Source organism: Podarcis raffonei, chromosome Z (assembly GCF_027172205.1).
Source record: "Podarcis raffonei isolate rPodRaf1 chromosome Z, rPodRaf1.pri, whole genome shotgun sequence".
Taxonomy (NCBI): domain Eukaryota; kingdom Metazoa; phylum Chordata; class Lepidosauria; order Squamata; family Lacertidae; genus Podarcis; species Podarcis raffonei.
The window spans coordinates 15,562,002-15,575,725 of NC_070621.1; the positions used below are offsets into that span (position 1 = coordinate 15,562,002).

At 45.3% G+C, this 13,724-nt stretch overlaps 1 protein-coding gene across 1 annotated transcript in view; it reads right to left on the minus strand.

Moving 5' to 3' along the window:
• CFAP77 (cilia and flagella associated protein 77) overlaps positions 1 to 13,724 on the minus strand; it is a 94,893-nt gene that overhangs the window by 27,531 nt on the left and 53,638 nt on the right. The window contains exons 2-3 of the mRNA XM_053373872.1: positions 12,280 to 12,379; positions 10,275 to 10,503 (exon numbers count right to left, since the gene is read on the minus strand). Of these exons, the coding sequence (XP_053229847.1) occupies positions 10,275 to 10,503; positions 12,280 to 12,379 (329 nt within the window). The remainder of the gene's footprint in view (positions 1 to 10,274; positions 10,504 to 12,279; positions 12,380 to 13,724) is intronic.

Consider the following 13,724-nt stretch of genomic DNA (forward strand, 5'->3'; position numbering starts at 1 on the left):
GCCTGCTGTTCCTTGAACCTTCCTTCTTTCTCCCTCCCTCTCTTGCTGGCTTTAATTGTTCCCATTTGGGTAAGGGACCTGTCTGGTCTAACAAGGCCTGCAGAAAGTAGGAGGGGGAAGCAGAGAAAGAGGAGAGGGAGGTAACTGAAGCACTTAGCTCCCTTCCATAGCCTTGGTGCTCACACCTTAATTAGGAAAGAGGACCGCTGGGCATTTGGTTATCTTTTTAAATTGTTTATGGCCTGGCGAGCATAAAAAAGTAATGGCAAGGGAGGGAATGTGGATGCAAGTGGCTGGAGCTTCCAAGTCAAGCTGTAAACGCCCATTTGCAGTTTGTTAGCTTGTTAGTATCCCCTCTTCCGAAGAAGGGGCAGATTCAATTAGTACCAGGAGAGAGCCTTTGTCATAGGTGGCAGTAGGGGAAAGGCGGACAAGGAAGGCAGGACTATAAAGGAGCTGTCCTTTGAAGCCGTATCATGCAGCCCCCCCACAGCTTTACAGATAGGCCTCTAAACAGACCCCAGAAATACAGCCACTGAGAGGCATGGAGGATCATTTTGAAAATGATCCCCATTTGTCCTCATTTTCCCTTCCTCAGAAAAAGAAAGAAGACCCTTCCCCACTGACAAATCCCAAATGTGTAGGTGGAAAACATTTGGGAATCTGGATCCTGAATGCCAGCAAAACTACCCAATCAAACCAATGGTTAGCCTGCATGCATTTTAAAGCACACTAAATTAAATTAAAATGCCTTATCTTGGGTGGGAAAAGTGACTGTGGCCCCCCCCGTCCACCACAAAAACTGCAGATGACCTCGGATTTCCATACGCCTTCATGCCCCCGCCCCCAGTAAATTGCAAGGAGGGGGGAAAAACAGTGATATAAATTACTTCTCTGTGGGCAGCCAATAAGGAAAATGCTTTTTTCTAAGAGTTGGAAGATCTGTTATTTGACTCAGAGGGCTCGTATGAGCTGATGCCGTCAGAAGAATAAATTCTCTTGTAAACAGAACGCTTAAAAAGATTTATCAGATGTTCATTGCCATGCTTAGAGGAGTGTGTGTGTGTAGTTATGAGTGTGTCAAATTTGCTTTGCTCTTGCTGAGATGTGTCTGAAGCAGAGTACAAAGAAGTCTGGGGAAGGAAGGGCAGCAGCTCAGTGGGCCGAGCGGAAGGTTCCAGGTTCAAGCCCCAGTCACATCTCCAGGTAAGGCTGGGAGGAGCCCTGTCTGGAACCCTGGAGAGATGCTGCCAGTCAGTGTAGACAGTACTGAGTTAGATGGACCAGGAACTTGTACTGAGCTGACTCAGGACAAGGCAGCTTCTTGTGTCAATTGGCTGTTTATTCAGAATCATGAGGACTAGAATCTTACTTTATTTTGAGGGGAAGGGCCATAGCTTAGTGGTGCAGCATCTACCTGGGATGCAGGAGGTCCCAGGTTCAATCTTGTTCATATCCAGGTTGCGCTAGGGAAGTTCCCTGTTCTGAAATGATTGAGAGTTTCTGACAGGCAGTGTAAACCAGGGGTGGGAAACCTCAAGCCCAGGGGACAAATGTGGCCCTGCAGATCTCACTATCTGTCTCTTGGGACACTTCCTAGACCTCATCCCTCTCTGACCCTTTTCCACATCCACCTTAGGTGTTTTTGCCAGGCTGGGATTTGTCATTAAACTCTGATAAATGATCAGTGTTTGTCTGCATGGAGGATAGAGAAGTGTGCATGTGGAAAAACTATCCTACTGTAAAAGATAAACTTTACATTCATTGCCCCAGACCACTTTTGTCTCTGACCCTGTTCATCACTGGCACATGCCATCCCCGCCCCCTGCCCTGAAGTTTGCCCAGAAAGGAACAATACTAAGTTAGGTGGACCAGCAGGTCTGACTCTTTAAAAGGCCATTTCCTGTGTTCCTAAATTGCTGGTGTTTTCAAGGAAGCTGAGTAAAGAACATATAGGCCACATTAACATCATATGTTTAAAGAAGTATGATACCACTTTGTAAACAGCCATGGCTTCCCCAAAGCATCTTGGGAGCTGTAGTCTTTTAAGAGTGCTGAGAGTCTCTAGAAAATGAACTGATATTGCTTTATATATATTAATGTAACATTTTTATATGAAACTGTGTATTATTGCAATATTTTGTTTATCTGTTGTTGCTTCAGTTTTCTATACACCACTAAATCTTTATAGCAGTCCAAAGACCCATAGAACAATTTCAGAACAAAATGCAGTTAAGAAGGCCAACTGCAAAAAAGAGAGAAACTGAGATGGTCATTTTGTTTTGTCTCAATGATCTTTGTTTCTTTTATCCACTTAGGGATATTTTTATATATATTAAGCTGTATAGAAATTAAATAATCTAATTTATTCCCCCAGAGCTACAATTTCCAGTTCCCTGTGAAGAGGGATTGACTATTAAACCAATCTGGCAATTGTAGGTCTGTGAGGGGAATATAGGGGTCTCCCAGCAACACTCAGCACCTTTAACCAACTGGAACCCCCAGAATTATTTGGGGGAAGCTGTGACTGTTTTAACGTGGTATCACAGTGCTTTAAACATAGGGTGGCTATATGTATATGGCTATATTTGCAAAGCTAAGCAGGATCCGGTATTGTTTCAAAGTGGATGGGAGACCACATGTTGGGATTCTTGCACTGTAGGTGATTGGAATAGAAGACACTTGTGGTTCCTTCCGATTCTATGATTTGTCTATGATTTGTTTAGGGAAATATCTGGGGAACACCAGTTAATCCTGAAGTCCCACTTGTGTGAAGAACTACCAAAAGAAAAAAATGGCTGATTACCTGAATTCAAAAAAGGATGCAGGGCTTGGCTCACTCTTTAACGAAAATAGCCCTCAGCAGAGTTTAAAATACAGATTTATGCAGCACTTGGAAAGCATGAGAAATATAGGTTGTCAAACTTGTAAACATTCCATTACTAAGCACTTACAATTCTCCCCTGCCTCTACTCTTCTCTAAGTGAATAGACCACAAACTTTAGTAAGTTTAAATGCTTTACTTACAGTAATCACTGGTCTCATGTATGCATCTCAATGCTACAGCAAAAACAACAGAAGTAAGGCATTCTTGGGTTGCAAAATACAGAAGTTAGTCACAAACATGCGGTCCCAGCCTCAGATGTCTGCTCAGCTTACATGGTTCAAACAGAAGAGGGAGAAAGAGGAAAGGCGGGGACGGACAATACTTCCTTGCTCCCCCAAGGTGAGTGAGCATGACCTGGCCATGCTTTCTCTAGCAGTTTACAGTTTTGTGGTCCTTAGGCCCTTACTTACTGGTGGTTATGCACAGTTATGTTTGGCTGCATTAAATCTCCCACTGTTTGGAGGCGGTGGCTTTTCCTTTGCTGGAAGTGCATAAGCAGAAGCTATCCAGTTTTCCAGCTGTCTGTCAGCATGGGACAATGTAATTTAGGGTTGGGGAACCTGTTGTCCTCCAGATAAGGAAGAGCCAGGAAGCTTATACAGGAGTCTGGGAGAAACACACAATCCACTCTGGCCTATTAGATGCAACTATAGCAAGGCTGGGAAACTTGTGGCCCTTAGCTTTTATAGGAGGGGCACAACTCTCCAGTCTATTGGGTTGTAGCTAACTAAGTTATACTTGGAGTAGACCCACTGAAATGAATGAGCCTGAATTAGACATAACCATCAATTCCAGTAGTTCTACTTTGAGCAGGATGAACACTGGATACAGTGTGATGCAGTGGTCAGAGTGCTGGACTAAGACCTGAGAGACCAGGGTTCAAATTCCCTCTCATCCATGAAGCTCACTGGGTAGCTCTGGGCCAGTCGTTGCCTCTCTCAACCTAATCTACCTCATGGGGTTGTTGCTCTGAGGATGAAATGAGGAGGGGGGAGAACCATGCATGCCACTTTGAGCTCTTGTGCGGGGGTGGGGGAAGGTGGGACATAAATGCAATAAACAAACAGATATAAATGCAATAAACAGACAGACAGGTGAGCAAACTCAGTAGTCTTTAAAAAATCTGATTAATCATTGGGCCCTTTTTAATCAAAATGGTGTTTAATACATTAATCTAACCAATTTACTAAACATTAAAGTCACGCTGTATGTGTGCAAATGCATGCTCTCTCTCTCTTTTTCACACACACACACTCTCTCTCTCTCTCACACACACACACGGCCCTACTTTCGCAAGGCTCGGAGGATGAGAGCAGGGGTCTCTTGCATGAGAGCGTGGATGTAGCAGAGTTATCTGTTACTGAGGCGCTCTGCGCTCTGAGGGCAACCTCCCTGCGGCATAACCTGGTTCACAGAAGGCAGCCCTTGTAAAAATCAGAGGATGGAGTGCGGATCCAAGCAATCTGATTGGAGGATGCCCCATGGGGGCGGCCGGGGACCCCACCACATCCTCGTTAGCGCTGACCTTGGCAGGAGTGCCGGCTGCTGATGAATAGGCTACAGTCCTGGACAACGCTCCTGGGAGCGGCCATATTATCTATTATTGTCCCATCAGCGCCTTCCTGAAAAGCCCCTCCCAGCTTAGCACACCACAGACCTTAGGAAGGGAATAAATCTATGTCTGGGATGAAGAGAAGGGGAAGGAAAAAGAGGAATGAAAAATGTCCTTTTTATGGCTCTTTGCAACAAAAGGTGGCCACGTGGCCTGTGCAAAACAAGTTTCCTGGGGAAGGAGAGGGAGGTGGAGAAAACACACACACACACACACACACACACACACACACGTTGAACAGCTCCTCTAATCATGATGCAATGCCTCTTGTCCTAAACTGGTGCATGACCTTCCAAGGTAAACAGCCAGTTAAAGCCGCCTTACCATTTTTCTTAAGAACCTATGAAAAGCCCTAATGGACCAGGCCAAAGGCCCACCTAGTCCCATGGCCAACCAGAAATCCTGGTGGGAATCCAAAAGCAGAATCCAAGCAAAAGAGAGCCCTCTCTCCTGATGTGTCAAGCAAGTGGTATTCAGAAGCATTGCTGCCTCTGACTGTGGAGGCAGAGCATAACTGCTGTGCTTAATAGATATTGATAGCCTTCTCCTCTATGAATCTGCCCAAAGAGAAAGCTCTTTTAAAGCCATTCAAATGGTCATCATTGGCTCCTGCAGGAGTGAGTTCCATAGTTTAACTATGAGCTGTGTGATGAAGGACTTTCTTTTACCCATCCTGAATCTCCCAATATTCAGCTTCATTAGATGTCCCTGAGTTCTAGTGCTATGAGATAGGGGGAAAAACATTTAGCTGACAGAGGGGGATACCATTTCAGATAGGGATGACTTCCCCTACTGGAGACAGACAGGGTCTTCAACTTGCAACTTCCTCTCTGGAGGGGAGAAGTCACCCTGTCTCTCCAGACTGACCCTGCCTGCTGCAAGGGATGGTTGCGTTTCTCCATGTAAATATGTGAAGGGGGGGGGGAAATTGCATGTTTGTTTTTGTGATTTTTTTCTTTGTCTAGTCCTCTCCTTCCTCTTGTTTGCTAGATCATCATTCTGAATGGGTGTTTTCATTGTGTTTCCTGTTGGCTGCCCTGCCTCCCTGTTTCTTCATTTCTACTTCTCCTTCATTCTCTTTCTCTCCCCCCACCCCTGTTGTCTGGGGAAGGGGAAAATGTAGGGGGCAGATGGATTCTGTCCCAACTGCCGGGCAGGCATAGGAGAAGTCAGCAGGGCCAGGAACTTGCATTTCCCACCTCACTAGGGCTGCCACCTTTGGTCAGGCAAAATAAGTTCCCAACAGCTCAGAGGAGATTTATGCATTTGGAGATTCCAGACAAGCAGCCTTTGGTGATTCTCTAGGTTCTTTGCCAGAACAGGCGGGGGTAAGTATGGGGAGCCCCCACTCTGATTCTGAGGCTTTCCTTAATTAAAAAAAAATTCCCAAAATTGCTTTCATGGGTGATGGGGTTGATTTCCTTGGTGGTGGTGGTAGGGTTTACACCCAGACCTGCTCAATACACTTCATCACCATAAGAATAAACACAAACACAAGCAGTCCACATGCAGGCATAGGGAAAAGTGGATCTATTCACAAGACGGGGCTTGATAACCCTCTTCCTCCTCCTGCTTGCACCTGAGCCCTGAGGTCCCAGGACTCCTTTCTGGTTAGGCCTCCTTTGCCACAAAAATGGGCTAAAACATCTGTTCCTCCCATTCAGGCGGTAGGTAGGTCAAGAGGGAGAGGCCCCTCTTAGAAGAGGAAGTGGCTGAGGTTAAGAACCAACCTTGGTTGCTCTCTGCCAAGGCTTTCCAGCCTTTATTAAGAAAGGCTCGTCAGGTGCTGTGATTGCTAGAGGGAAACAAACACCTCTCCTTGAATCCTTTGCAATGTCTTTCGGAGGGGTCAGTCTGGAGGTGCCCCAAGTAGTGACCATGACATCTGATGCAAGCCTGTTCAGATGTGGGGCACATCTAGTGTCCCATGTGGTTCAGGGTGTCTGGTGGTTCAGGAGACCCAACTCAGCTTCAACGTGCTGGAGCTCAGAGACATTCAGCTAGGGTTAAAGGCCCGCATCATGGTTCAACGCATTGCAGCATTTGTCAACACTAGAGGCGGTTGCTGTTGGTTTGCAGATTGGTATGGAGAGGAGCCCTGGGGTGTTGCCTTTTGTGTTTCTGCCAAACTGCTTGCTTGTGTGCATGTGTCCTTCCTTTCTTGTACTGAACTCCAGTGATTTGTTTGATGTATGGGCGCCTGCTTGACGGTTATTCTGCTCTGCTGCTACACAGTTTGGAGAGACACTATGACTCCACCTCTCTAGAGAGGAAGTTGCAAGTTTAAGACTCTGCCTTTTTCCAGTAGGAGGGGTCACCCTTATCAGAAATGCCTATAAACTGAAATTCAATGTAAGATTCCCCCCCCCATTTTTTCTCTATACACTTTTCCATGTCATGCATCATTTTATCAACTCTACCATGTCGCATCTTATTCACTTTTCCTCTAAACTAAAATGTTCAAATACTGCAGTCTTTCCTCATTTTGCATTTATATTCCACCTGTTCTCCAAAGAGCTATACTATACATGGTTTTCTTCCTCCCGTTTTTATATCCACAGCTTTGTGAAGTAGGTTAGGCTGAGAGTGAGTGACTGGCCCGAGGTCACCCACTGAGCTTCATGGCTGAATGGGGATTTGAACCCTGGTTTCCCAGGTCTTGGTTCTAAACACTAAACCATCCGGGGTCTCAGTGGGATGTTTATCACAATTAAGGTGCCCTCAGAAGGCTAGAAACACAATTAAACATTTTAAACTGATGTTGTTCACTGTTTTATGGCTCCGAACTGCTTTGAATATAGGAACAAAGAAAGATTCCTTAAATTGAGTCAGATCATTGGCCTATCTAGCTCAGTGCTGCCAACCCTGACAGGTAGCAGCTCTCCAGGGTTTCAGAAAGGAGATATTACTAGCCCAGCCTGAAGATGCTGGGGATTGAATTTGGGAGCTTCTGAAAGCAAAGCAGATGCTATGCTACTGAGCTACTGGCCCTTTCCAGGAACATAAGTTGCCTTATGCAGAGTTGGTCCATTGGCCCATCTAGCTCAGTACTGTCAGCACTGACTGGCAGTGGCTCTTCAGGGATTCAGATGAGGGTCTTTTCCAGCCCTACCTAGATATTGAGCCTGGGACCTTCTAAATGGAAAGCAGATACTCTACCACTGAGCTACGACCCTTCTTGGAAACACAGGTAGAGGCTTTATACTGAGTCCAATCACTGATCCCTCTAGTTCAGGGGTATTCATTGTGGTGTCTTACACTGTGGTCATGGATGTGAGAGTTGCAGTCCAGCAAAATCTGCAGGGCTAGCCGTAGTCTGCCCTGACTGGTAGTGGCTCTCCAGGGTTTCAGGTGGGATGTTCCACTTCCCAGGTCTACCTGGAGATGCCAGCTATTGAATCTTGAAGCTTCTGCATGCACGGCAGATACTCTACTGCCACACTACCTTGAGTCAAACTATCAATCCATCAAGCTCAGTATTATCTACACTGACTGGCAGCAGCTCTCCAGGGTTTCAGGCAAGGGAAACTCCCACCCCGACTGCGATTGAACCTGAGACTTTCTGCATGAAAAGCAGATTCTCTGCCTCTGGGAGACAGCCCTTCCCTCCACTGCAAATAAAGTAAATAAGAATTGTGTGCAAAACAGTTGTTTAATTAAGGGTGCCAGGAACTGTAGCTCTTTCCGGGTAAACTATGGTTCCCAAGATTCTCTGTAGGGAAGGCATATGCTTCTGAATGCCAGTTACTGAAAACCAGAGGAGGGGAGAGTACTTTTGTGCTAGAATCCTGCTTGTGAGTTTCCCACAGGTCTCTGGCCAGCTGCTGTGAGAACAGGGTGCTGAACTAAACATTGTCCTGATCCAGCAGGGGTGTCCTTATGTCCTTATGCTTTAAATGTGCTTTTAAATGTATGGTGAGGATGTGACCGGCATCTGGCCCAGCAGGCACTTCTCTCCATTGGTGGTAACTCTTAAACCTGCCACTCAGAAGAGGAATGGGTTAAATACCACCCACCCCAGTTTTCTTTCCTTTTTAACCTAAAGTGGGTCTAATGAGCCAGTAATTTGATTTGGTCTATAACATGCTTTTAAAGCGAGGGGATAAATACAGCTGGCCTGCATAAAAGGTAGCTATTAAAGGCGATCCGGGATAGGGCATAATAACTTTAAATTAATAGCTCCCCCTCTTCTCTGTCAGATCCCGCACTTTGGCCTTACTTGGGGATTTTGCCATATTTATTCTTTAAAAGGGCGGGCGGAGGGGGGGGAACAAACTTTCAAACCATGCCTGCTGGTCTCTCGGGCAGCCATTTAACCTCCGTTTATGAAGAAATAAAGGGAAATTGATGCTGATTCCAGCCTGCTTCGGGGGATCATTGTGCGGTGTAAGAGCTATTCTGCCTGCAATTTACCGGTCGGCCTTGTCATCCCCATGACGGCTGCTTCTGATCAAGATAAAGCTTTATAGCCAGGGCATTTGCTGCTAACAGCAACCTAATGCTGCATTTTCATTTGGCTGCAATTAATGTTAATGCCTGCAACGAAAATTGTCATTAAAGACCATTTTAAAATCCATTCAATTTGCATAGGCGCAGCCCATTTGCTATCGGGTAAAATACTTGCTGTCGTTCATCACATTTTCCTTTTGCAGCCATTTCCTCCCCCTCCCTCCCACCTACTCCCTTTTTTAAATAGAAAAACCAACTTTATTAGCAGTTTGCTCCCCCCCCCCCTTAAAACGTGAGATCTGTAACATCACAGCTGACCCGGCACCATGCAAGGAATAATATTAATAATAATAATAATAATATGTTTTTAATTACCTGCATTTGTAACCCGCCCATCTGGCATTTTACAAGGTATGCAGAATATAAGAAGAGCCTGGCTGCTGGATCAGGCCAATGGCCCTTCTAGTCCAGTATCCAGTGGCTAAACAAAATGCCTCAGTGGGAAACCCATAATCAGGATCTGAGCCCGAGTACTCTCCCCTCCTGTAGTTGGTAAGAGATTGAACCTGGGACGTTCTGCATGCAAAGCTCGTCCACTGAGTCATAGATGCTTCTGATAAACACAGGAAATCTGTCAGGCCATTGATCCATCTCCCTCTGTGTTGTCTGTACCAGGAGCAGGGAACCTTTAGCCATCCAGACACTGCTGAACTACAACTCCGATCAGCCCCAAGAAGAATTACCAGACTATATCTCCACTCCATTTGCCATGAATTCATACCAATCTCTGTCAGCGGGGATGTCAGTGGAGTTCTGGAGTGCTGCAGCAGCCCTGTGGGAGCTCAACAGATCCCAACCTGGAGTTCCCCTGACCTCACCACTTCTGGCTCACCCTGCCCCATCCTGATGAGTGCAGCCTTGCTGGTACTGGGAAGACACTACAGTGGTACCTCGGGTTACATACGCTTCAGGTTACATATGCTTCAGGTTACAGACTCCGCTAACCCAGAAATAGTACCTCGGGTTAAGAACTTTGCTTCAGGATGAGAACAGAAATCGTGCTCCGGCGGTGCAGCGGCAGCAGGAGGCCCCATTAGCTAAAGTGGTGCTTCAGGTTAAGAACAGACCTCTGGAACGAATTAAGGTCTTAACCCGAGGTACCACTGTACTGGGTTTGCCCAATCCCCCAAGCCTCTATTATATGAGATTGGAGCATACAAAAAGAGAGAGGTAAATAACAGGGGGAATAAAATCAGTTTCTCCACCACTACCCCTCTACCCCTCTGTGGAATCCCTCAAGGAGGTGCCCCACTTTCTTCTGCTCACCGTGCTGGCCGCCCATATGTCATGTCCGCAGGTACTTTCGGAGGCGTCTTCTTGAAGCGCCTCTCATCATCCTCGCAGAGGCGGATGTCCTTTTGCTTGCGGTACAGGTTGCTCTCGTGTGCTGTGACAAAGCCGGCCTTGATGGCTCGGCTGTTGCAGGCCTTCTGGTCGCGGGGCCTCTCCTTCTCCGGAATGCTCTTGGGCTTCATAGAATTCCAGTGGCCAATGGCTATGGGGAGACAACAGTACAGTCAGACCTTGGGTTTTGAACACAATGCGTTCCGGAAGTCCGTTCAACTTCTGAAACGTTTGAAACCCAAGGCGCAGCTTCTGATTGGCTGCAGGAGCTGCAGGAGCATCCTGCAGCCAATCAGAAGCCGCAGAAGCCATGCCAGACGTTCAGCTTCCGAGGCAAAGTTTGTTTACTTCTGGGTTTGCGGTGTTCAAGTTCCAAGTTGTTCGTGAACTAAGCTGTTCGAAAACCAAGGTATGACTGTATTTGTGTTATGTAGTGAAGCGTATTTGTGGAAGCTGTTCCTGTGCAGAGACTGGCCAGGCAGACAGGGTGGTGGTTGTGGTTAAAGCAGTTCATGAACTGTATAGCTTTCAGGTTGAGGACTGTGTGTTTGTATTTGTGCTTATATATTTTTGAATTTTTGAACACCCTACCTGTTGACATCAGGCAAGTGCCTTGAATGAACTTTTTTCAGCATCTGCTAAAAACATTTTTGTATGGGCAAGCCAATACAGATATATAGAATGCTGACTTGTTTTAATCTGGTTTTTAGCATTGGTTTTTTAAAAAATGTTTCAAATAGCTGTTTTAAACTTGATAATCTAAATTGATAATCTCATTGTTTTAATCTATTGATAAGCCACTTTGAAGTTTTCCCTTTTGTTTTTACAATGAAGTGGTATATAAATTTTATGGGGTGTGTGTGTGTGTGTGTGTGTGTGTGTGTGTGTGTGTGTCAGAGAGAGAGAGAGAGAGAGAGAGAGAGAGAGAGAGAGAGAGAACTTCCAGCACATAGAAAGCTAGTTGTCAGTGAGAAGTCTAAGCTAGAGACAACCTTCCTGAGGCTTCCGCCCCGCCCAGGGGTGGACCTGGTTTCCCACTGTCGCATCATTTGTGTTGTGTGAGATATATATATGGGTGGTGGTGGGGGTGGGCGAGACAGAAATCATCCATGCAGTGTATACATAAATAACATCCCTTCTACTTTAGCCCTAAGAATGGGGAATACCATGCACAGTGAATGGCCTCTCAAAACTAGGGTCTTTTACATAGGTGTTTGCTGCAGTATACCATTAATGCAATAATAGCGTACCCCTGCTGGATTCATACTGGACATAATTTCACATCATTAGTTGTACTACAACACTTCCCCACATTACCACATTACAGTGGTACCTCGGGTTACATACGCTTCAGTTACATACGCTTCAGGTTACAGACTCTGCTAACCTAGAAATAGTGCTTCAGGTTAAGAACTTTGCTTCAGGATGAGAACAGAAATCGTGCTCCGGCGGTGCGGCAGCAGCAGGAGGCCCCATTAGCTAAAGTGGTGCTTCAGGTTAAGAACAGTTTCAGGTTAAGTACGGACCTCCGGAACGAATTAAGTACTTAACCTGAGGTACCACTGTACTACCTATGCCCCCCCGCCCGCTGCCTAAACATTTATGGTACAAAAAGTTACAGGATTTCAGCAGAAAGTACACTGACTGGGAATGAAGCAGTGCATCCTCCCTTGAACTTTAGTAGAGCATTGAAAATGGGATGGTATAGCACCTCCCTGTTCCCAGACACCACTCTAAGTTCAATATCATCCATGAATGCACAATTTTTAAATGATGTTTTGGGGGCCCAGGATAATGCCACATGAAAAGAGAGATTCAGGAAATCACAAAAATGCAAAAGACACCACACTTTCTTCCTCCGAAAAGTGTGGAAAAGTGAAAATATATCAGCGGAAATTAACAGGAAAATGCATCCTTATGGCCCTACCTTCAGCAACGCCTCCATCCAGCCCATGCAAATATAACCCATAGTTGAAAGCATAGCCGGGGAGAGTGTAGCAACTTCTGCGGGGTTTCCCAAGCTCCGGCTGCAAAGAGAAGTAAAAACAGTCATCTTAAATATTCTACCAGCTAAATAATTTATTTATTTGCAGTCATGAAACCCTCATTTTCTGTGAGCAGAATAAATCACACAAAGTAAATTCACATGTAGAAATGCCTGATTAGTGCCAAGGCTCTGATTCAGCATAGGAAACTGCTTTATATTGAGTACTGTCTAGTTCAGTATTGTCTAGATTGACTGGCGGTGGCTCTCGAGGATTGCAGGCAATACCTATCTTTCTCAGCTTTTCTTGGAGATGCTGCTGGAGATTGAACAAGCGGCCTTCTGCATGCTGGGCAGATGCTTAACTGCTGAACTATGGTCCCTTTCCAATAGGAACAGAGGAAGCTGGCTTACACTGAGACCAACTTGCCCAACCCCGCCCCAGGACAGATCAATCTAGAAAGTTTGGCAAAGTCCAATCTGTGATTTTGGCAGTTGCCATTCTTCAGGATTATCAGTAAAGTATTTTATAAAAGTATGCCATATTTCATTTGTAGCATTCAATGCATTTAATCTCTTTGTTAATTCCTCTGATACAGCAATAGACCATACAGTCTGTTTCCAATGAGAGATACACAGATTTTCCCATCCTTTCGAATTCTGTGCCACTAGTAGGTGTGCCACTACTAAAAGAAAAGTGATTAGTTCATTATAACAAAGGTCAGATTGCCCTTGTTTGAAAATAGTTAACAATTCCAGATTTGGAGTACATTTCACATGTTGACCCATAATAAACCTCATTTATGTAAACACCCTCTGCCAGAGGACTTTATATGTTCAATACACCCATCACATGTGAAATGTTGTACCTATACTATTGCAGCCTCTCCAGCACTATGGTGGGATAGTTTTATTAATACTATGTAATGGTGTCAAATGCCATCAGTGTAGTAATTTAAATGTATTTTCTCATATCCAGGTTGATACTGATTTTAGTGGGTCTTTAGCACACATTTTATTCCAATCCACCTCTGCAATCTCTATCCCTGACCGGCAGTGAATCTCTATGACTTTAGACAGGTCTCCCAGCCCTGCTTGGAGATACCTTTAGGGACTCAACCTGGGACTTGGGACCTTCTGCATGTAAAGCAGGTGCTCTAACACTGAGCTACAACCCTTTCCAGCATCTGTTTTCAAATATTATTTCATGGCATGAAGAAAGTGGATATAGAATTTTTTTTTTCTCTCCCCCTCTCATTAACGCTAGAACTCAGTTGACAACTGAATAAAGCTGAATATTGGAAGATTCAGGACAGACAAAAAGGACTTTTTCACAAAGCACAAGATTTAAATATGGAATTTGCTCCTGCAATAGGCAGTGATGTCTG